General features: G+C 50.2%; 1 protein-coding gene across 1 annotated transcript in view; it reads left to right on the top strand.

Moving 5' to 3' along the window:
• The window catches only part of PFKP (phosphofructokinase, platelet), a 54,570-nt gene that overhangs the window by 9,959 nt on the left and 19,991 nt on the right, over positions 1 to 24,620 (top strand). Inside the window, exons 3-8 of the mRNA XM_055544167.1 lie at positions 10,517 to 10,594; positions 18,930 to 19,119; positions 20,354 to 20,519; positions 21,471 to 21,515; positions 21,672 to 21,780; positions 23,310 to 23,405. Coding sequence (XP_055400142.1) covers positions 10,517 to 10,594; positions 18,930 to 19,119; positions 20,354 to 20,519; positions 21,471 to 21,515; positions 21,672 to 21,780; positions 23,310 to 23,405 — 684 coding nt within the window. The remainder of the gene's footprint in view (positions 1 to 10,516; positions 10,595 to 18,929; positions 19,120 to 20,353; positions 20,520 to 21,470; positions 21,516 to 21,671; positions 21,781 to 23,309; positions 23,406 to 24,620) is intronic.

The following is a 24,620-nucleotide window of genomic DNA, read 5'->3' as shown; positions in this document are numbered from 1 at the left end:
AATAGCTTATCATTAGTTTTTAAATTTTAAAAATGGAAATTAGAGAATGGTTTTTTTAAATTGCTTAATTCTTCCCAAATCACTGTTAGCATTTTATTCTGATTCCTCCTAGTATTATGTATGTTAAAGACTGGAAGGAAACGTTTACATTATTAACATCATAGCAAATATATTTTGTGTACTGTATGTTTTATCTGCCACTTCGTTGTAACAGTTTTCTATGTCTGTAAAATTCCATCAACCTGATGTCTCATCATTTACCTCGTGTTCTCATGGCACTGAAATATATGTAGATCACCACCCATTTTTCAGCTCTCCTAACACACTGGAGATCCAACCAGTTCATTCTAAAGGAGATCAGCCCTGGGATTTCTTTGGAAGGAATGATGCTAAAGCTGAAACTCCAGTACTTTGGCCACCTCATGCGAAGAGTTGACTCATTGGAAAAGACTCTGATGCTGGGAGGGATTGGGGACAGGAGGCGAAGGGGACGACAGAGGATGAGATGGCTGGATGGCATCACCGACTCGATGGACATGACTTTGAGTGAACTCTGGGAGTTGGTGATGGACAGGGAGGCCTGGTGTGCTGTGATTCATGGGGTCGCAAAGAGTCGGACACAATTGAGCAACTGAACTGAACTGAACACAGCAAGCCCTAGATTAGTATTTGAAGCCACTCTATACTTTGAATCATTGCTGTGATCCCAAGATACAGCATCCGGCCAAATTAAAAGGGATGGTTCTCCTACGGGTCCTGCCAAAGTGTTCCTTTATTCCCGCTCGTACCCACTGACCTTTTGTTTTATTTCGCTTTGGGGTGGGGTTGTGTGGCTTAGAACTTGAGTGTGGGCCCCGCAGCCTGGGCTGACGGTTAAATGTGTCCCGGGGGCAGAGCCCCCTTAGATCTGGCTTTTCTGTTACATGTAATGTTTCAGACTCACTGGAGATGAACAGTCCTCCAGCTTCCGGTTCCAGCATGTTCCCCAGGAAGCCTTTGATTGCCTGGCCAGCTGGCCTCCTTGTTTCCTACCTTGGTGGGTGGTGGAGGGGTGCAGTTCCGGCCCTCCTGGCATCTTTAAGACTGCCTTGCCGGGAGGTGAGGGAAGTCAGTTGAGTTACTTCATTGAAGAACCCGAGGGGTTGTAGGCGGTGCACTTCCTCTGTGTCACTTCTCAGTCCCTGGCGGGGCTGGGACAGGAGCCGGCATGCACGGCAAAGCAGTGATGGGGGCGTGTCTCACCCCCAGGCTTTGTTGCCTTGGAGATGGTTTTAGGTCTGCCTAGGTTGAGGGGCATCTCGTGAGCCAGGGACGCTGCTCAACATCCCGCATCCACAGGGCTTGATCCTGAGGGCCGGTGACACCCTGCCTTCAGCTAGGGGCCGCACTGTGTCTGGTGTGACTGTGGGATGGTGGGCAGGGGGTGTGTGGATACTGGAACCCACACTGTAACTGGTCAACTTGAAGTCGCCCTTCTCAGGCTGACGGTTTTCGTTGTTGTTTGTTTCTAATTGGCACCATGTCCTGCGGCTGTGTCTGTATTCAGGGGATATTTTGGTGTATCCAGACGTACACCCACCAGACTTTGCACTTTGCTTAATGAAGGAATTGAGGTACATCAGGTGGCCTGGGGCTCCACATACTTGGGCTTCCTTCAAAGAATGTGTGGAGTCTCTCTGGAGGGGTCTCAACACCCAGAAGCCGTGTTCCTCATGGGTAACAGGGTCCTCCTGCTGTTGCCCTTGGGCCGAGCTCTTCATGACCTCTCGGGGTCGGGGTGAGGGGGCGCAAGGGCATGGTGGGCCCCTGGGAGCTCAGCATCCTGCCCTCCCTTGGGAGGGCTGTAAGGCCTCCTGAGGCTGAACAGACCCCCTTCACAGGACCAGGGCATTCTGCAGTTCCTCGGTCAGGAAGAAGTCAGAGAGAACCCTGGGCAGAGCTGCACTGCTGACTCTGATTCTCATAATAATCACTTTATGGGCGTCTCGGTGTCCAGCTGAGTGCTGCCTTTCAGGGTCGGCACTATGAATGACCAGAACTTGAGGGCCTTACATTCTGGAAGAAAATAGAAAGAGAAATAGAAATAGGTGGGTGTGGATGAACCGAAATCTCCTCTTTGGAAGTGATGCCATGCTTCTCATGCCACCCCTCCCCCACCCCAAAAGGAGAGCAATTCTGGTGAATGGGGCCTGTTCTTTCCACCCCTGTGGAAGGGAGTCCTTGGGGTCAGGCTCCCCTCAGGGCCCACTTGAGACCGGAGTTCTCGGTTGGCCTTGATCCAGGGCCTGGGCACAAATGGTATCAGTACCATTGCCCTGAATCCAGTCATCCCTCACTGCAGGTGTGAGGACTGTGCACCTGTAATTCTGAATTCAAACATCTCTCAAGTTTGCCTGAGTTCATTTGGGCAGCAGTCCTTGATGGGGCTGCCTGTGACAGTGCCCGCTGCCTAGCTTGACTGTCCCAGGATGCGGGTGAGGCCTGTTCGTGCTGCCGACGGCACCAGGCGACCGGGACATTTGTGCTGCTGCTGAAAACCCCAGCTTCTGAGTCCCGCACATCTCTGACCTGCAGACCAGGGGGAGCGGTTGAGGGCCCACGTCCGTAGCCAAGTGACGGGAGATCCACATGCTCACCTTCTGGGCCTGTTTCCTCGTCCATCACCTTCTGCGCTTGGAAGGACTTTCTGCACAAACCAGGCAGGGGTCATCATGTTCCAGGTGCCACTGACTCTGCTGGTTGTGGCCCGTGCAGAATCGGGGCCTCGGGTGACTCACCTCGTGGACCGTCTCAGGACTGTGGACATCCACTGTCTGGGTCATGTCCCGACAGACGTGGCTTCCTTCCTGGCTGTAGTACTGTTGGCACCTGCAGGATCCAGGTGTGGGGAGCATGGCTGGGCTGTGTATGGTGGTTAGAGCATCCCTGCCTTAGCCCCCCGGAAGCCAGGACCACCCCCAGCCCACAGCAGTGATAGCCAGAAATGTCTCCAGAAGTCAGGAGTTGTGCCCTGGTTGGGGACCACCGTCCTGTACCCAATGGGGCTCAAATTTAGAGAATGAGTTTGTTTTTTAAAGCATCATTTGGTAACTTACCCAACATATTTTTCCATCCCTAGTTGAGTTTCTAAGTTTAGCTGGAACTTTGGTGGTTGCCAACTTCAAAACAGTTAAACAGGTCCACATCAATTATTGAAATGAAGGTGCTTTGGCTTTTTCTTGGGCAGAAAGCATGTGGGAAGTGTATTGACCAGAAAACACTGGTATTTCTGCTGAGGGTCTGGCACGGACGTGTTCTGTCTGGCTGCCACCGAGCTTGCTATAAGTCTGAGACGTGTCTACGTGTGGTGCATGCCAGCCCTTGAGCACTTTCTGGGAGGGATGGGGCGGGGTGTGGATTAACTCATTCTCTCTACCTAGCCCGCTGTAGATTTGTTTGTATTTTTTCCTTCTTAAGATAGGACTTTTCCTTAGAAACATACAGGTGCCTTCAGCTTCTTGAAGGCAGTGAGGTGCTCAGGGTGGACCGTCCCAGGTCTAGGTGGATAAGAAGTGGAGCAGGGAGAGTCTGTATGTTGCCTGCTGCTCTGGTTTTGGCTGTGGAAATGGTATAGTTGTGTTTCATTTAATATACGAGCTCAAAACGAGATGCTCGTTTTCTTGAAGATGGCTTCCCTGATTGCTCAGTTGGTAAAGAATTCGCCTGCAATGCAGGAGACCCTGGTTCGATTCCTGGGTCAGGAAGACCTGCTGGAGAAGGGATAGGCTACCCATTCCAGTATTCTTGGGCTTCCCTTGTGGCTCAGCTGGTAAAGAATCCACCTGCAATGTGGGAGACCTAGGTTCGATCCCTGGGTTGGGAATATCCCCTGGAGAAGGGAACCCACTGCAGTATTCTGGCCTGCAGAATTCCTTGGACTGTATAGTCCATGGTGTTGCATGGTGTTGCAAAGAGTCGGACACGACTGAGTGACTTTCACTTTTCCCAAAGATTTCCTGGTGGCTCAGATGGTAAAGAATCAGCCTGCAATTCAGGAGACCTGGGTTTGATCCCTGGGTCGGGAAGATCCCCTGAAGAAGGGAATGCCTATCCCCTCGTGTATTCTTGCCTGGAGAGTCCCAGAGGAGATGGACAGAGGAGCCTAGAGGGCTATATACGAGGTCACAAGGAGTCAGACATGACTGAGGGACCAACACTTTACCGAAGATTAAAAAAAGTCACCATTCTGGTTATAGCTCTTTAACTATGACTAACGCAAGAGTCTTCCTCTTTAAAGGAACTCTTAGCGGCTTGCCCTGCTCAAGCCCAGCATTTGTGAATATCAGGGTTCACCCATCATCCTCCACATATTGAAGACAAGCTGAAAGTGGAGCTTCACTTTAAGTGGCTAATCTTATTATTACAGACAATACATTCTAAGTGCATTAGGTGAGTCAGGATTTTGAACTAGAAAAGAACAGTGACATCGGAGCAAGACCAGGAATTAATGTTCTTGTCTCGCCGGCCGTCAGAGGAGGTCCAGTGAATGACTTTCTCACCAGAGCTCGAGGCCCCTCAGACCAGCTTGGAGTCTGAACTGCACTCACCTGGGGCCTGAGCTTCCCAGCCGGATGTTGTAGGAGCATGAACAAGCTTTAGAGGAGCCTTGTCTCCCTTCCTTGCCTCCCTTTTACACTTTATTTTCTTCTTGGATGTGAGAAACTGTCCACTTTTACAGTTTTTCAAGTGAGAATTGTCACGTTGTGACCAAACAGCAACAAAGCTCACTTTCCCAGAGGGGACAGAGCGGGCCGACCTGCCCAGAAGCCCAGGCTGTGCTCTGTAGCGGGGGGCTCACCCCGAAGGGGATTCGAAGCTGGAGGGAGGGGGACACAGGTGGCTGTGATGGTGTCCTGTGGTCCCGGGCCATGTGGGCACGGCGGATGGTGACGCCGCCGCCCGCGCAGAGAGCAGGTTAGAAGCTCAGCTTTGGGGACACGCCTGTCCTTTTCTCTCACCCGTGGTCACTGCCTCTGCCTGCCCCCTCAACTGTTCCCTGAAGGCCAAGGAGGTGACCAGAGTCCCATTGTCTCGTCTCCTTGAGGTTTTTACACTTCCGGTTTCTGCATTTTAACTTCCTTAAAGACAGAACTCCTTAACCACTAACTAAAAACAGCCACAGTGGTGCTGGGAGGGAGGCAGAAGCTTCTTCGGGTGGCTGAGAGGGAGGCAGTGCTGCCTGGCCCTTCGGCCAACGTGCCCCGTGCCAGGTTGGTCCAGCTCCTTAATTTAATTCACAGCGGGCCGGTGACCTGGGGGACGCAGCGGGAAACCCACCTTTTCGGCAGGAGGCTGACTTGTGACCACCTGGAGTCGGGACCCATCACAGCCCTGAGCATGAAAGGGTTAGTCGCTCGGTCGTGTCCGACTCTTTGTGACCCCATGGACTGTAGCCCACCAGGCTCCTCTGTCCATGGGATTCTCCAGGCAAGAGTACTGGAGTTGGTAGCCATGCCCTCCTCCAGGGGACCTTCCCGACCTAGGGATCGAACTCGAGTGTCCTGCATCAGCAGGCAGATTCTTCACCATCTGAGCCATGAGGGGCACCTCTGTAACCACATGCTGCTCCCTGCCAGCCTCGAGCAGAATCCTTCGTGTGTGACCTGGCTTGACCGCTGTTGGCATCACTCCCATGGCCTCGGACCATAGAGGGCTAGCTCTCATTTTAGTGCTCAAGTTGCAAAAATGATCATGTCTCCCCCTGCCTCCGCCCCACCCACTGATATCACTAATTAAGCATGTAAGTCACTGAGATAAGAGGGCTGGCTTTATCCTGCTATGACTTTTGGTTTACCAGGAACTGTGTATTACGAGCTTTGGCTTAGAAATCTAATAACGCCAGAGGGCTCAATAAATCATGTTGGTTTATTATCGGGTTTCAAAAGCACAAAGTGCAGGGCTGTGCCGTGACTGTCGTGTTCCAAGCTGCTGAGAATTTTGGAGTTGATCACATCTCACCGAGGACAAAGCCAAGGGCGTTTTCCCTGAAGCCATGAAGTCAGCAAGCAGGGGTGATGGCTGGTCCTCTGGACTGGAGTGTCCATGCCTTTAGGACCTGGTGGGGCCTCTTAGGCCCTGGGCCTGGGTGTGGGGAGTGTGTGGTCTCAGGTTCGGCATGGACTCTCCTGTGGATGAATAGAACCGTCGTTCCTGTACCTCTAAAGCCGTCCGTGTGGAGAGCTGTCCCCGCCCGCCTCTTTGGCACCCACAGCTGGTCCAGCACCATGGACTTGCTGGCCCTTGAGCGGTTCAGAGCCGACCGGCGTGCTGGCTCTCAAATGCTATACACGAGAAGCTTTATTAACGACGAATTGACTTGGGAAATCTTTATTCTGTGGGAAACAAACGTGGGTGTTTGCTCGGGACCCCTGGAGAAGCCTCTGAATGTAGGTGGTCACAGTATCTAGGAAATACTTTGAAGCCCGGTAAGCTTTTTAGCAGTTGTTTCCTCTGGTCCTTGAAAGGCTTGCCATTCAAACCGTGTTGCTCCCCAAAGAATCTAGGATTTAGGAAAAGCACTGCCAAGTTGAGAAGACATGAGGACCCATGCAACACTTTTCTTTTAGAAAAGAAACAGCCTAGCCTGAATGGAGCAGAGCATCTTACCTGGCTTCAGTGCAGAATTGGTCTCAAATCTTCTGTATAAAAGAAAGCTAATTCAGTGGACTACATCACTTCATGGGAAATAGATGGGGAAACAGTGGAAACAATGTCAGACTTTATTTTTTAGGGCTCCAAAATCACTGCAGATGGTGACTGCAGCCATGAAATTAAAAGACGCTTACTCCTTGGAAGGAAAGTTATGACCAACCTAGATAGCATATTGAAAAGCAGAGATATTAGTTTGCCAACAAAGGTCCGTCTAGTCAAGGCTATGGTTTTTCCTGTGGTCATATATGGATGTGAGAGTTGGACTGTGAAGAAAGCTGAGCGCCGAAGAATTGATGCTTTTGAACTGTGGTGTTGACAAGACTCTTGAGAGTCCCTTGGACTGCAAGGAGATCCAACCAGTCCATTCTCAAGGAGATCAGCCCTGGGATTTTTTTTGAAGGAATGATGCTAAAGCTGAAACTTCAGTACTTTGGCCACCTCATGTGAAGAGTTGACTCATTGGAAAAGACTCTGATGCTGGGAGGGATTGGGGGCAGGAGGAGAAGGGGACGACAGAGGATGAGATGGCGGGAAGGCATCACCGACTCTATGGACATGAGTTTGGGTGAACTCTGGGAGTTGGTGATGGACAGGGAGGCCTGACGTGCTGTGATTCATGGGGTCACAAAGAGTCAGACACGACTGAGCGACTGAACTGAGTGACTGACAAATAGAAGGGACTATTAGACATCTTCTCTTTAAGAGTATTCAGAAAAATGAAGGTTAAGTTGCCACCAGGTAGAGTTAAAATACCAGTAACTTTCCTTCACCTTCATCTTTGTCTTCAATTTGTATAATTATTGCAAATATCTTTTCTTTTTTTTTAAGTTTTGTTAAGGTGCAATCGATACACAAAAGACTCTAGATAGTAAATATCTAAAATTTGAGTCTGGGCTTATGCAAACACATGTGATACCATCCCCACACCAAAGAAATTATACCTCCAAGAAAATAAGATAAATTAAAAATACATTTTTAGGGACTTCCTTAGCAGTCCAGTGGTTAAGACCCTGCCCTTCCACTGCAGGGGGCACAGGTTCAAGCCCTGGTCAGAGAACCGAAATCTGGCAAGCATACAGGCATGACCAAAAAATAACTTTTTTAAAAGCCAACTTTGTCGTAGCCCAAGACTGGAATTTCGTTCTGGGTCTTTAAACAGCACTCATGAGATTTCTTTTAAGAGAAAACCACCCAGGTGACCAGCTCTTACACTATTAGAACAGATTTAACAGATGCTTAAAAATACCCCTATGTGTGGCACCATCTCCTCCATAACCAGCTGGCAGACTGTGCCTGTCTTGTTCAAACTGATCTGACAGTGAGTTAAGGTGGCTTCAGAGCCTCGGACGTGATTGGTGTTGGACTGGATCAGACAGCTGAGGGTCTCCTGGGTCATCTTATGACCAGCACCAACGAGATGGTGTTACTTTTGGTCCAAAACTAAGTGAGCTTCAAAGGTTTTACAGTTTGTTTTTCTTGTGTGAGTCATAGAACTGGCTCGGAAAGGCAGATTCCAAAAGAGAATTTTAGAAAATATTTTGGGCTCTGGCTACATTGGAATAGTATTCAACATTGTAAGGAGACTTGAAAAAGCTTATCAGAACTGATAAATTATAGTAACATCTGTGTAAAACCAGTCCTCCTGTCTCAGTAACATCTTCCATATTAGCAAAAGACAATTTTAAACCGCAGTAGGTAGTTCTTCAGATGTTCCACGGGCCTAACAAGTTTGCAGTTAACAGGGTGAGTCACTTCCTACGGCCCAGCCCATGGGCGCAATGAGAGGTTTGGAGAGCACCACTGGCAAGCTCATCCCCTATTCCTTAGTTACTTTCTTTATTGTGTGTATCTAGGCTGCACAAAATAACCAGACTCTTTCTGGAGAACATTTTACGTTTCAGAATAAGTGTTATGGTCTGTAGAACAGTTTTCCATGTTCTTACTCTAGGAGCAGAAGGATTTGCAGATTTTTAAAAAAAATTAAATCCGTATTTAAATTCTCAGAAATCGTCAACTCCCAACAGGGTAGTTTTCAGCAGCACACTACCAAAGTGTTGGAGCTTCAGCTTTAGCATCAGTCCTTCCAATGAATATTCAGGACTGATTTCCTTTAGGATTGACTGGTTAGATCTCCTTGCAGTCCAAGGGACTCTCAAGAGTCTTCTCCAGCACCACAGTTAGAAAGCATCAGTTCTTCAGTGCTCAGCCTTCTTTGTACAAGGTCCAGCTCTCACATCCATACACGACTACTGGAAAAACGAAACCATAGCCTTTTACCGACCTTTCCCATCTATCACCTATCAATTACCTCCTACCTAGCTTGCTCATCACCTGCCGTCTGTGATCTATCCACCATCTGCTAGCTGCCTGTCTGTCCTCTGTTGTTAATATTCTGTGGAAATAAGCTCCCTGGAGTCCCTTAGAAGGGGAGAGGGCCTGGTTTTTCGTCCGCTCCTGGAGCAGCAGGGTGCCCTGCAGGACAGCGCCTGCCTCAGGTAGCTGACATACCAGGACACAACTGAAATAGCACCTCTGATAAGCGCTCCCTCTCCTTGAGGAGGCCTGGATCGCATCACACTCAGGCTTATCACCCTCGCCTTCCAGGGTGACAGCCGCCCTGGGCTCAGGGCTTTCAATGGAGCAGGCTAAAAATGTACACCCTCTGTGGTTTCCAGAAAGAAAGAAGGGAGATGGGGACAAAAAGATAAAAGTGATCCTTGGAGTTGGCCCAAGATGTGTCTGGAGGAAATGCCACTTCTTCTGCGTGAAGGCAGGGCTGTGGGTACCCCTGACACAGCCTGTCCTGAGGCTGAGGGAGCATCGTCATGTGTGAACCCTAGACTAGACACATACGTGCAGGTGTATGTGTATTTATGTACAATATTGATGTATAATGTGCTATATATAATGTGTGTAATTATACTGTCTATGATGAAATGAAAGTGTTAGTTGCTCAGTCGTGTCCGACTCTTTGTGACCCCATGGACTGTGGCCCACAGGCTCCTCTGTCCATGGAATTCTCCAAGCACACTGGAGTGGGTTGCCGTTCTTTCTCCAGGGGATAGAAATCCACAACAATAATTATTATAAACTTTTCTAAACAGCCAATACCTTTTCCCTTTCAGGGGTAAAATGCCCTGGAAAGTGAGTCACGTAGACAGAGTGCAAGTGAACATTTCCGTCGTTGTTGATCTTATATATTCTGTGGGGAAAATGGGCTGCATTTAGAGTTGAAAAGTCACTGTCTCTGGTCTTCTGGCCAAATGTTCATGGCTGTCCAGACCTGCTTGCAGCCTTGCTCGGGGTCGTGAGCTGGCACCAGCCCCAAGGTGAGGCGGATGGGGGTGGGTGGCATCAGCTGTGCCTTCAGACCCTGTTCCCGTGCTTGGAGAGTTGCGGGTTATCCGGTGGCTGGAGACCCTCCCAGGTTACCGAGCGGATGTGTTCCTGTACTCCGTGTGGTTGACACCACTGTTCTCAGCAAGTGCGTGTGGTATCATCAATGGTGTTGGGGTCATTCCATCCCTTTTCAATCTCTCGGGAGCCAGTGGACAACAGGCAGAATGCCCTGTCTCTGTAGCACCCTGGATTAGTCTGGGCAGCATTCTCATTACTGGAGATGACATTTGAGGGGCTCTCTCACAGTTCTGCACCTGGGAAGAGCATTAGCATCACCCCTGTAACTCGGGTCACGCTGTCTCCTGAGCTCCGGGCTCCTAGAGACTCGGCTCCATTGTCGCTGGCGTTTCTGTTTTACATCACTCATGGATCGGTTAATGTGTCAACTCAGTTGAACCTAGTCTTAACAATGTCCTTCCCTCCTCAGGGCTACCAGGGCATGGTTGACGGCGGCAGCAACATTGTGGAAGCCGACTGGGAGAGCGTCTCCAGCATCCTGCAAGTGGTACGTGCTGCGCTCGTCCCGCTCAGTTCTCTGAGTTCTCTCTGGTCTGAAACCTTTCCTGCTTGTGTCTCAGGAGCACTTAAAACAGGTGAATGTGCTGCCTGGCATCATGGAAAGAATATGTTCTTAATTTTCCATTTAATTTTTTTTTGAAGAAAGCTTTGCACACTGAGGAATTATCCTTGCAAGAACAAGTTGTGTTTGATGGCAAGTGGTACTTTTGGGGAGCAGATCAGTGTTGAGAAGTTTTGGTTTGTTGGTGCTGCATGTTTAGTGGTGCATCTCTTTGCCTGTTGGGTTTGGGGTGCCATTTGGCATCAGTGACCGTGGCCTGGGAAGGCCCCTGACCAGCAGCCTCCGAGGGCTGTGGCTTTAGTGGGGACACAGCATCTCCCCTGACTCAGGGCTGACTTCCTTGGCATGTGCAACGATGAGGTAATTCCGACTGCAGGCAAAACAGCTCTTACATGGAATTATAAAGAAGCCTGCCCGAATATGTCACGCCCAATAAATTCCAGGAACAATGCAGCTCAGTGAAGGCTCCAAGTCGATTAAGAAATAAAGAGATTATGTGGAAAGAATGGACTTCATGGCAAGTGTTTTACTTGTGGTTTGATCTTTTGAAATGTTTGTGTTAATATTAATCTGTGACTTGAGTTTTTTAGAATTTTTATTGGCACACAGTTATTCTACAGTGTTGTGCTTCTTCTGTGCAAAGGGAATCAGTTATAGTATGTATACACGGACCCCCTCTCTTTGGGGTTTCCTTCCCATTCAGGTCACCAAGAGCACTGAGTAGAGTTCTCTGTGTTATACAGTAGGTTCTCAATAGTTATTTTAAACATGGTATCAGTATCGTATATGTGTCAATCCCAATCTCCCAGTTCATCTCCCCCTCCCTCACCGTAATCATAAGTTTGTTCACCACACCTCTTCCTATTTCTGCCTTGCAAATAAGTTCATCTGTATCATTTTTCTAGATTCCTTGTATAAGCAATACTGTATTTGTTTTTCTCTTTCTGACCTCACTCTGTAATACAATCTCTCGGTCCATCCACTTGTCTGCAGATCACATTATTTCATTGCAGCTTATGGCTGACTATATTCCATTGTATATATGTACCACATCTTTATCCATTCCTCTGTAGATGGACATTTAGGTTGCTGCAATGAAAATTGGGCGTGTGTCTCTTTGTGAATTAATATTTTTTCCCCAAATACGCCTAGGTGTGGGATTGCCCTATCGCACGGGAACTCTGTTTTTCATTTCTTCAGGAACGTCCACAATGCTCTCCACAGTGGCTGCACCCGCTTACACCCCACCGAGAGTGTAGACAGACCCCCATGCCCCAGGCCCTCTGCAGCACTTATTCTCTGTAGATCTTTTTGATGCCGGCAGTCCTGAAAGGTGTGAATGGCACCTCATTGTAGTTTCCATTTGTGGATGTGGAGTATCTTACCATGCTCTTTTTATTTGGTGAGTATCATTGGCTTCCTTCTCCTTCTCCAGGAGAAGGAAATGGCAGCCCACTCCAGTGTTCTTGCCTGGAGAATCCCAGGGACGGGGGAGCCTGGTGGGCTGCCGTCTATGGCGTTGCACAGAGTTGGACATGACTGAAGCGATGTAGCAGCAGCAGCAGCATTGGCTTATTGGAAGTCGGCCCTGTTGTGATCTTTTCTGATGATTTTCTCCAGGAAATATATTGAGCACAGGTCTCATTTCCAGCCTCGATGATTCTTGAACATGAAGACCCCAGCAGTGCCTATTTTCAAGGTGTTGTTACAAACAGCGGTCACAAGGCGACAGCATTTCTCCACGCCCAACGCTGGTTTCTCAGGAAGCTGACCTTAGGGAAAGTCCTGTTCCTGGTCGTCCCTTAGAGTGAATATGTCAGAGGAAACACCCAAGGCTGTGTCTCCTGACTTCTCTCCCTTATCCTTTGTCCCCTGAACACCTCCCCATTCCTGCACCAGCAGTCTGGGGAGGGTGCTGTCATCCGTGGGTTGGGGGGGGCCCTCAGGAAGGAGGCTGGAGGTGGGAACCCCACCAGCAGAGCCATGGAGCCCAGGGGACTGTCCAGAGCTCCTGCAGCCCTGAGGCCGCCCCTTCCTGTGGGGGCAGGAGGCCTGGACTCTGCAGGAGGGACCGCCCCCCGCATCCGAGACTGCAGCTCGTGCAGAGGGTCTATCGGGGAGGGCTCGTGGGCCAGCATGTCGTCATGTCGTCCCGCTCCCTCAGCCCAGGACGGTCCAGCCTGGGGACCCAAGTGCTCGGGCTCCAGGGGTGTGACCCCAGCCCGGGTCACCAAGGCCTGAGGGGGCAGAGCCTGCGTTTCTCTTTTTTTTTCCTTTTTCCATGTTAATGTTTGTTCTGAATGGGGGTGTATAGGTTATCTATAATGTTGTATGGCTTGTTTTTTAAGGTGTACAGTAACTTGATTCACTTGTACATAGTTATGTACGTGTTATTCTGGGTCTCTTCCCATGTCTGTTATTACAGAGTGTTGAGTAGGGTTACTTGTACTGATCAGTTGGTTTTTGCTGACTAACATAAACACACTAGTATTTATAAAATGATCTCAACCTAACTTCTTCCTGGCCAGCACCTTTCCCTTTTAGCAGCCATAGGTTGCTTTCGTAAGTCTGTGAGGCTGCTTCTGTTTTGTGAAGAAGTCACTTGTGTCTGCGTTTTGATGTAACTGGGAGCGTACATGGAGTATGACTTTCCCTGTCTCTGTGACTTCACTTAGTATGGTCAGCTCTACTTCCTTTCTCGTGGCTGGGCGTGGCAATATTTCATCTCTTCCTGTGGCTGAGTACATTGCATTCTGTATTTGTACCCCATCTCATGTGTCTGTTCGTCTGTCCGTCGGCACTTAGGTTGCTTCCCTTACTTGGCTGTTGTACATAGTGCTGCCATGGTCACTGGGGCCCAGGTGCCTTGGTCTGGATCTCACCCCAGCCTGGGAAAGCTGGATCACAAAGGACTTCAGTGCTCAGCTTTCTAAAGACCTTCCCTGCGGTCCCCGTAGTGCAGGTATTGATTTACCTTCCCACCAGCAGTGTAGAAGGGTTTCCCTAATCCACACCCTCTTTTACTCTTGCAGATTTTTTGTGATAGCCGTTCTGACAGGTGTGAGGTGATACCTCATTGGACTTTTGACTTGCATTTCTCAAATAATCAGTGATACTGACCATCTTTTCCCCGCCTTTATGGCCATCTGTATGCCTTCTTGGCAGAAATGTCCCTTTAGATCTTTGGCCCATTTGTCTTTGCGTTGTATTTGTTGTTACTGAGTTGCATCAACTGTTTGTATGTGCTGGAGACAAATTCTTTGGGGGTAATATCCTTTTGCAAATATTTTTTTTTCCCAGTTTGATGGTTGTCTTTTTTATGGTTTCCTTCCTGTGCAAACTCTTTGAAGGGTAATTAGGTCCTGTATGTTGATTTTTGTTTTATTTTCATGATTCTGAGTTGTGGATCCATAAAGAACTTGCTGCCATAAATTTCAAAGTGTGTGCTGCCTGTATTTTTCTCAAGACTTTTTATTGGATCCTTACATTTAGATCTTTCATCTATTCCAAGTTAGTTATCGCATGCAGCGTTAAGGGGTCCTCGCATTTCCTCCTGTTTGTAACCGTTTAAGGCCCTGCACACTGTCCGCCCTTGACTCCTCCCACTTTAGGTTCCCAGCTTCCTCGTAGATGGGCTCCGTTTCTCCACACCTTCTGCAGCAGCTCTTCTTGGCAGGCTTTTTGCCAATGGCCATCTGACCCATGTGAGGTGATGCCTTGTTGTAATTTTGATGTGCATTTCTCAAAAATTTTAAACGATGTTGAAATCTTTTCTTGTGATTTTTTTTTAAACAGTATGAGTGGCCCTTACCTCTTGTAGTTGGCGTCTTGAAGGTTTGCCCTGTGTGAATTCTATTTCGGTGACTACCCCCAGGACATTTGTGGAGGGCAGGTGGTATTTTTTTTAACCAACAGCCCCTTGAGGTAAAAGTAACTCAGTGGTGTGTGACTGTTTGCAAGCCCATGGACCGTAGCCTGCCAGGTTCCTCTGTCCATGGAATTCTTTTTTTTTAAACTTACATAATTGTATTAGTTTTGCCAAATATCAAAATGAATCTGCCACAGGTATACATGTGTTCCCCATCCTGAACCCTCCTCTCTCCTCCCTCCCCATTCCATCCCTCTGGGTCGTCCCAGTGCACCAGCCCCAAGCATCCAGTATTGTCCATGGAATTCTAAAGGCAAGAATACTGAGTGGGTTGCCATTTGCTTCTCCAGGGGATCTTCCCGACCCAGGGATCCAATGTGGATCTCCTGCTTTGCAGGCAGATTCTTCACCATCTGAGCCATCAGGGAAGCCTACTATTAACAGACATTTCTAAGTATAAAGACGGGTCAACTTAAAAAGTATCAGCAGATACATGCTTGACTTTATCTTATCATCAATAGTACATTAGAATATGTAATGAATCCATGCACCTTTTCCAAAGGAATACCCGAGACAGAAGTAGCAATAAAGTTATAAATGACAGTCATTAATCAGGTGAAATAATTTAGATGAAGCATATCTCTCTCTGAGAGATGAGGACTGGGCAAGCCCCTTAGGCCTGTGTCACTAAGAGCCCATCTGCACAGGTTTTGAAGTTGTTGTTACCAGGCGGCAGCATCTCTTCATGCCCAACGCTATTTTCTTTTTCCCTGATAAGTTCATTTTTATATTCTGTTAGAGTAGGGTTGATTTCCGATGCAGTGTTGGTTTTAGGTGGTACAGGACCTTCATTTAGTAATACATAGATAGACCTGTGTCCAGTACTCTTGCCTGGAGAATGCCATGGATGGAGGAGCCTGGTGGGCTGCAGTCCATGGGGTCGCTAAGAGTCGGACGCGACTGAGTGACTTCGCTTTCACTTTTCACTTTCATGCATTGGAGAAGGCAGTGGCAACCCACTCCAGTGTTCTTGCCTGGAGAATCCCAGGGATGGTGGAGCCTGGTGGCCTGCTGTCTATGGGGTCGCACGGAGTCGGACACGACTGAAGCGCCTTAGCAGCAGCAGCAGCAGCAGCAGCAGACCTGTGTCTGTTCTCTATGGGGTTCTTTTCCCATGCAGGTTGTATTGTGTTCAGTACAGTTCCCTGTGCTCTGCAATAGGTCGTCTTTGATCATCTGTTTGATACATAGTATGTGTATGTGTGAATCTTAACCTCCTAATTTATCCCTCCACTTAGGTTTTTATTAATAACCATAAGTCTGTTTTCTAATGCTGTCTTTCTGTGTAAGTTAGTGCTCTTGCATGGATTTGTTCATTTCCCCTGTAAAAGACAGGATGCTTGTCCCGCTCTGGGTTACATCAGCTCACATGTACATATGTACATGTACTCATCCCTCAGTTGATTCTTGCTTCTGCTAATGGCATTTTTCTCATTTATATGACTAAGTGTACTCTATGGTACAGAGGTTGCACTTAGACTTCATTTTTCTGTTGCTGGACCTGTTGGTGGATTCAGTGTCTTGGCTCTTGTAAAGAGTGCTGCCCTGAAGACAGGGTGCACATGTCATTTTGCATGGCAATTTCTTGTATCTAAGCCCAAGGCTGGGATTACTGGCTCCTGTAGGTTTTCTTAAGGAACCTACATGCTGTTCTCATAAAGGCTGCACGTGTTTACACCCCATGAAGAGTGGAGGTGGATTCTCCGTTCCCCCAGGCCCTCTGCAGCACTTATTCTTTGTAGATCTTTTTAGTGATGGCCCTTCTGACAGATGTGAGGTGAATCCTCATTGTGGTTTTCAGTTGCGTTTCTGTGTTGATAACTGAGGGGGGGGGATCTTACCATGCTCTTTTTATTTGTGTGAGTACAGTTTACCTCTTGACATTGGCTTCTTGAAAACCAGCCCTGTAGTGAAATCTTTTCTGATAATTTACCCCAGGGCATTTGTTGAGGGCAGGTGTCCTTTCCAGCCCCAAGGCCTCTAGAACATGAAGAACCCAGCAGGGCCTATTTTCCAGAGAAGGCAATGGCAGCCCACTCCAGTACTCTTGCCTGGAAAATCCCATGGGCGGAGGAGCCTGGTGGGCTGCAGTCCATGGGGTCACCAAGAGTTGGACACGACTGAGCAACTTCACTTTCACTTTTCACTTTTATGCATTAGAGAAGGAAATAGCAACCCACTCCAGTGTTCTTGCCATGAGAATCCCAGGGACGGGGGAGCCTGGTGGGCTGCTGTCTATGGGGTCGCACAGGGTTGGACCTGACTGAAGTGACTTAGCCGCAGCCCCAGCAGCAGGGCCTATTTTCAAGGTGTTGTTACAAAAAGGGTCACAAGGCGGCAGCATTTCTCCACGCCCAACTCTGGTTTCTCAGGAAGCTGACCTGGTGAGCTTAGAGTGAATGTGTCAGAGGAAACACCCAAGGCTGTGTCTCCTCACTTCTCCCCCTTACCCTTTGTCCCCTGAAAACCTCCCCATTCCTGCAACAACAGTCTGGGGAGGGTGCTGTCATCTGTGGGTTGGGGGGGCCCTCAAGAAGGAGGCTGGAGGTGGGAGCCCCACCAGCAGAGCCATGGAGCCCAGGGGACTGTCCAGAGCTCCTGCAGCCCTGAGGCCGCCCCTTCCTGTGGGGGCAGGAGGCCTGGACTCTGCAGCTCATGCAGAGGGTCCATTGGGGAGGGCTTGTGGGCCAGCATGTTGTCCCGCTCCCTCAGCCCAGGACGGTCCAGCCTGGGGACCCAAGTGTTTGGGCTCCAGGGATGTGACCCCAGCCTGGGTCACCAAGGCCTGAGGGGGACAGAGCCAGCATTTCTTTCTTCTTTTACTGTTTGTTTGAATGGGAGTATATAGGTGATTTACCATGTGGTGTGGTTTTTTCAGGTGTACAGCCACTTGATTCACTTGTACTTAGTCATATATATATATATATATATATATGTTTTTCTGGTTCTCTTCCCATATCAGTTATTACTGAGTGTTTTATAGGGTTCCTGCGCTATACAGTTGGGTTTTTTTGATTAATACATACACACCATTATTTATCAAGTAATATTAACCTGCTGATTTCTCCCTACCCACCACCTTTCCTTCTTGATAACCATACGTTTCTAAGTCTGTGAGGCTGGTTCTGCTTTCTGAAGGAGTTCATTTGTCACCATTTTAGATTCCACTTGGTCGTGGTACCTTGGAGTTTTGTCTTTCTGATTCTCACTTCACTTAGTACGATTATCCTGAGATTGTACGTGCTCCTGCAGATGGCATGCTTTCGCTCTTTTCATGGCTGAGTCATATTCTGTTGTGTACATGTATCACTTGTTTTTATCCCCTCATCCGTTCATGGAAGTTTGTTTACTTCCCTGTCTTTGCTGTTGTAAAGCTGCTGCTGTGCCTGTCTGGGTGCATAGTTTTCTCCAAGTCTGGTTTTTTTCTCATATGCTCTTAAGAGTGGGACAGCCAGATCACAGGGCAGCTCTGTTTGTTTATATTAATGCCTTCTAAATGCACTTCCATATTGCTGTTACCAACTGCATCCACCAGCATCATTAAAAGGTCCACTGTTCTTACTTACCCCGACAGCGTACTTCTGCGGATTTTTAATAGTGTCCTTTTCCATTTCTCTGAGGTGATACCTCACTGTCGTTTTGATCTTCTCATCTCTGATAATTTCCCATATCGAGCCATTCCTCATGTGCTTTAACATTGGGAACTGTACGTAGCTGATATTTTTTTCTTGACAGTTTGCCGAAAACTAATTATTTTTGATCAGTTACCCCTGGATTTTTTGAAGGCAGGTGTTATTTAGAGCCCAGCAGTCCTTCCCTGTGAATATTAAGTGTCCCTAAGCAGTAATTTTCTGGTTGCTCCTGTGGGGAATGGCCGGAACCCAGATTTCTATCTCGCTGGCACTGTGGTGAGCCCGACTAAGAAGGGGAGCCGCGTTACCTGGGGCTGCTGGACACGGCGTTTCTCTGGCCATGGCTTGTGACTGGCCCTGGCCCACCTTAGGCTCAGAGAGTGTGCAGGGTCCCCCCCCACCCCCCATGGGATGGCCGTCATCCTCTTGTGGACTTCTCTCTGCTCCGTGCGTTTAGCTCACGGCTGCATCCTTGTTTTTCTGCCTTACTCTGTCCCCCGTGGGAGTGGTCCTCCATCTTTAGCCATTTAATTCCAGTTCGGAGCTAAAAATGGAAAGACTCCAAACTTCCACGGTTGATCAACTGAAAAGATGAAAGGTGGGAAATCTACGCCAAGTCCTGTGTTTATACCCAGCACGCATGTTCAGGGGTCTGTGCAGTTGGGAGGAGACAGATAAACAGGTTCTTTTTCTCTTCCAGGGAGGGACCATCATTGGCAGTGCCCGCTGCCAGGACTTCCGTACTCGGGAAGGCCGCCTGAAGGCAGCATGTAACTTGGTTCAGCTGGGCATCACCAGCCTGTGTGTGATCGGCGGGGACGGCAGCCTCACCGGGGCCCACATCTTCCAGACGGAGTGGAGCGGGCTGCTGGAGGAGCTGGCCCGCGACGGTGCGTCTCTGCCGCCCACCCCTCCCCGTCAGCGCTCCCACGGCTGACATCCTGCCCTATGGACTGTCCCACAGGTGTTTGTTGCTGGCAGTGCTGCAGACCTCAAAGCTGCCACCTCAGGACTCAGATTTGTGGCTCAGATAATAATAAAAGTGATTATAAGAATAACATTTATTCCAACATCCTACATGCCAGGAACGGCTCCACTTTGACCCTGGTGGTTTTGTGCCCGCACAGGATAACCATCTGGAGCTTCTGTGCTGATCCCCGCTTTACAGAGAAGGGTCAGGGGCTCACGGTGAAGCCACCTGGCCACAAGGGTGGCCCCGCTCACACCAGCCCTCAGACACCTGCGGCTGCCCCTGCCAGCTCCCCTGGGGTCCCTCCAGCCACTGGTACAAGACTTGGTCCTTTATCACCTCCAAAGCTGTGTAGGAAAGGATTTTTAAGAATCCTATATATCCTGTGATTTTTATCTTTTAAATATGTTTTATATAATTCCAATTTAATGTAAAATATGACCAGTGGAAGCAAACTGAAGTAATATTAATAGCAACCTTGTGAAAGGTGTAAGCTTGAACTAGAGCGACGACCCACACGTTCCATGAAGTCTGGGGAACGGAGGGTGGCTCTCACGCCAGACGACCCACACGTTCCGTGAAGTCTGTCTGGGGAACGGAGAGTGGCTCTCATGCCAGCACCAGGAGCCTTATGATGCTTCTGCACTACGTCTGGTGTGAGGCAGGTGGGCACAGTGGTGCTTTGGGTGGGGGGAGCATTGCTGCCCCTGCCTTGACCTTTGTGGTCCATTTAAGCAGCTCTACCAACCCTGGTGGTCTTTCCTGAGAGCGCCAAGTACATCTGTGAAATAATAGGGCCCCGCAGGCCTGTCAGGAGTCAGGGTACCAGTTGTACCACATCCTTGAGGACGGGCTTCTGATGTGGTGACCCGCCACAGTCAGAGCCAGGCCGCTCTCAGACAGAAGCCGCATCTTTCCCCCCCCCCGTCTCTGTGCGCTTCTTCCCTCCTCCAGCTTCTGTTCCTGGGTTGGTGCTCCTGTCTGGGCATCAGGTGACTGCTCCCCTCTGTGTCCTCGCCTCCACCTCCATCTGGCTCTTACTTCTGTCAGCGTGCAGCATTAGGTCCCATGGATGTGACGCGGTGGGTAGGAGATGCATGTAGGAGCACGCGCTCCCCCACGTCATCCCGGGCATGCGGCTTGTCCCCACACAGGCAAGATCAGCACGGAGCAGGTACAGAAGCACGGGCACCTCAATGTGGTGGGAATGGTGGGCTCCATCGACAATGATTTCTGCGGCACGGACATGACCATCGGCACGGACTCGGCCCTACACCGCATCATCGAGGTGGTGGACGCCATCATGACGACCGCCCAGAGGTGGGGGACGCGGGGATCAGCGGGAGGGGGCTGTGTAGACCTCAGTGCCAGCTCCGGAAAATTCCACAAGCCTTGTCTCTTGATATTAGAAACAATTTTGTATTGGTGCAATCAGTGGTTTTCCTGATTTACTCTTTATTTTCAATTTTTAAGAGTCACTGCTTTCTGATTGTAAAAGAAATGCGTTTGCAGAGAATTTAGAAAAATGAAAAAAATAAGTCATCCTTACGTCAAGTCCTGCACAAAGCTCCCCTGGAGGAGTGGTGGACCATAGAGGCCCAGGTTTGCACGGCCCTGGTCAGAGCTGGGCAAGCCCCCGCCCTGCACCCTCCTCACCTGGGGTTCCCGCCCATGGATGAGGAGTGACCCCACGTCCTGGGTTGTGGGCTCAGGGCTGAACCTTTCCCATCACGCCCTCCCTGGCTCCCTCAGGCTTCCAAAGCACCTTCACGAAAGTCAAGTGAGTGAGACAGTGGAACACGTGCCTCCTTCGTGGATGAGCCCTTGCCACCGTCTCAGGGCCACGCCCAGGGAACCGGGGCTGGAGACAAACCTCAGCCCCCATTTGGGTTCCCAGGGTTACTGGTGGCAGTTAGTTTCCCGTTTGTGGAAAGACCATGGTCCCGGGGCACAGACCTGACTCCTTCGCTCTCGTCTCCTGAGCTGATGCGGGGACATCCAGCCTGTGGTTCTGGCTGGAGAAGCTTGACTCTGCCCAGTGGAACCCTTGTCCTGGGAAGACCATACATGCATGTCCTGGTGGCGTTGAGCATGCCTGGCACGAGAACACAACCAGAGGCTTTCACTGCTGCAGCCCCTTCGCTCAGAAGAGCCTGAAACATACTCCCCATAGTGTTTGCTTGTGTGCAGAGTGGGTCGTCTGAGGGGGACAGCTGGGGCCCTGCCGTCTGCCCGGCCGTGCTAAGTGGACATTCCTCTGTCTCTCTCCAGCCACCAGCGGACCTTCGTCCTGGAGGTGATGGGGAGACACTGCGGGTATGGACACACGGACGCAGTCGGGGTGGGAGGTCCCCAGGGAGCCCCACACCCCAGCTCAAGCATCCCAGGAGGGGCATGTCTCGTCTGTGGGGTTGTCCTGGGCGGGGGCACCCAGCCCCGACGCCTCGTGAAACCCTCGCTCTCTGCCCGCAGGTACCTGGCCCTGGTGAGCGCTCTGGCCTGTGGGGCCGACTGGGTCTTCCTTCCCGAGTCCCCACCGGAGGAAGGCTGGCAGGAAAACATGTGCATCAAGCTCTCAGAGGTAACTCGCTTTCTGCCCCCTGTGGCTGCCGGCCTCTGGTCACACTGCCTGGCCTGCGGCATGGTGGCCGTGGGCATGTTCATGTCAAGGAGCTTTTAGCCTGTGGAGGCTCTCTGCTTAGAGTGGCTTCAGGCTAGTGGCTGTGACCTGGGGGCGTCCCGTCCGTCCACCTCCCGCTGCAAGCGAGAAGCAGCTGAGCTTTTGAGCCACTCGTGCAAAGCGGGCGCTCAGCCATCCCTGGAGGAGGCCACGTGAGAGCCGGGGTCTCGGGAACACGACGCCACTGCCCCCTCGGAAAAGGGGCAGGAGGCCTGGGAGTCAACACCTCCCCAAGTCCCCCAGCTCTCAGCAGGCCAGGCCCTGACAGCTCGCTCCCCGGAGGGCGTCCCCCTCCCAGCGCTGGCCTCGCTGTGGGTTTGGCTCAGGCCTTTCCTTTCTTTTCTCTGTGGGCTGTGCTTATCTCACACTGTGGGTCACTGGTGTCAGGCAGATTTCCTCTGTGAGGCCTCGCAGAAAACAAGGGTGGCTTTTAGGATAGAAACCCCACCCCAGTGTGTAGACTTTCTCTTCTTTTATTTTCACGACCATCTCATCACTGTTCTGTAGGCAAAAAATGGAAACCTACGGCAGAGGCCAGTTATCGTATTCAGCAAGCACATGCATGCAGCCAGGACCCACGATCCATGAGGCATGGCCGTCACCTTCAAGGTGATGGTTTCCAAGAGCAGATTCCCAGCAACTAATGCAAGACGCTTTGACTCAAAAACCTGTATAAGAGACTTGGTAAAGCCATCCCTTGGCTGGGAAGTTGATCCCTAGGTCGGGAAGATCCCCTGGAGAAGGGAAGACTATAATCCTAAGATACATTTTTTGCAATACTCTAAAGTCTGCATTGGCTCTTGAATTATAGCATTGGTTGGGAAGATCCCCTGGAGGAGGGATAAGGTACACACTCCAGGATTCTTGCCTGGAGAATCCCATGGACAGAGGAGCCTGGCAGGCTACAGTCCATGCGGTCGCAGAGTTGGATATGACTGAGCAACTTGGCATGCATGCACGTAGAACTGGGAGGAATCACCCCTTTGAGGCTGGAGTCAGCTGCACAGGTCCTGGGGTGACCGTGAGCACTGAAGTAACCCGTGAGCTCACTGTCCCTTGGTTCTGGCCTGGGGACGTGGGTGGTTCTCTGCTTCATGAAGGCCAGGCTGGGGCTGGGTTCCCAGGGAGATGGCAGGAAGCTGTCTTCTGGGGGAGCCGGCAGGTCTTGTCTGCAGGAGAGACCCGGGAGCCCAGCCTCAGGGCTCATCACTGTCTGGGAGTCCGGGTCAGAGGCACTGGGGGCTTTTGACCTCCTGTGTCTGCCGGCCTGTCCCACCTTCTCACCCCAGGCACCTGGACCTGCTCGTGTCCTTAGGAAGTGCTGCTGATGAAACCGGGTGACCGCGTGTCCCTGGAGAGAGCACAGTCAGTTGGGCAGAGGCCCCCGTTCAGAGTGGTTTAGGCATCTGAGGGCTTCTTCCATCTCCTAGAACCGTGCCCGGAAGAAAAGGTTGAACATCATCATTGTGGCCGAAGGGGCCATCGACACCCAGAACAAGCCCATCACCTCAGAGCAGATCAAGGAGGTGAGTGTGCTCCACGCCGTGCCTGGCTGACAGTGGGCTGTTCCAACACTTGGGCGAGGTGAGGTTTGGAGTGGGGTGCTGTTAGGTAAGTATTCCTGTTCTTCTTGATGGTTGAAAATAATTTCATGATGACCGTGGCTTCACTGGCATGAGGATCTCGCACCTCCTGACTTCTAGGGAGCCCATGCCTCTGGAATACTGTCAAGAATATTCCCGAAGGCCCCAGGCTCTCCTGATAGAGACAGAGGACGTGAGATTGGACAGGGTTAGAAGGTTCCAGGAGCCGGGGGGGTCAGCACAGTCATCCTCTCTCCTGCTGGAGCATCAGCTGAGCCTTGCTCACGGAGGAAGTGCTCTGCTGGCCTTAGTGACCGCCCCTCCACCCTGTGGGGGGCCGGCCCCATGCTCTGGCTGCAGGGCTGCTCGTCTGGCGCTGGCTTGTCCGGCCTAGAAGGGACTGACTGGGCTCCCGGTCACCCAGGTAACCGGGCAGGTTCAGGACGCGGTGCTGGGGAAACGCCCACGGGCTCTGGTGGAAGCTGCCCATCACGGGAGACACGTTCTCAGCGTGGCTTTGCAAGTTGGCATCTCCGCCTTTTCTGCGCCCCCGACCAGCTGTTCACCTGGTGATTAAAATATCAAGAGATCTGTGACAGTTGTCTGCTGGTATTTACAGAAGTAATGAGTATGATCAGAGCAAAGATTTTCTTACCCACTTAACTGAAGTTGATATTTGACTGTGGAGGATGAGAGCTGGAGGGGGACCATGGGATTCCCACGCCCCAGCCCCGACGTTTTCATAGAGTAAATGAGGGCCACTGGGTACACGGGACCTGGCCTGGCCACCTGGCTGGTTCTCGTGGCCCTGGCCATAGGGGATGCCTGGAGTTACTGTGTTGTGCTTTTCAAATACAATCTTACAAATTTAAGCTGATTCATGGGAAAATTTACATTTTTATAAAGTATCCATGCTTTTAAATACAAGCTATAGAAATAGTATCTTTAAAAACTTGTTTTAGTTATGTTCACTGGCAAAGTAGGAGAGACAATGGTGTTACCTGCAGTTAAAGCATTCCTTTTTTTTTTAAAAAAAAGTGATTTTGGCAAGCTGTTGAACATTCTTTCAGGAAGTAAAATTAAGAAGCTAGGACATTCTTGCATGTAGATATGCATACGGGTAGAGTCCTTCCCCGGTTCCCAGCCCCCTGTCCTGGA

The sequence above is a fragment of the Bubalus kerabau genome, chromosome 13, assembly GCF_029407905.1.
Source record: "Bubalus kerabau isolate K-KA32 ecotype Philippines breed swamp buffalo chromosome 13, PCC_UOA_SB_1v2, whole genome shotgun sequence".
Taxonomy (NCBI): domain Eukaryota; kingdom Metazoa; phylum Chordata; class Mammalia; order Artiodactyla; family Bovidae; genus Bubalus; species Bubalus kerabau.
Note: the sequence above shows the minus strand (reverse complement) of the source record. Positions and strands in the feature narration are given on the sequence as shown.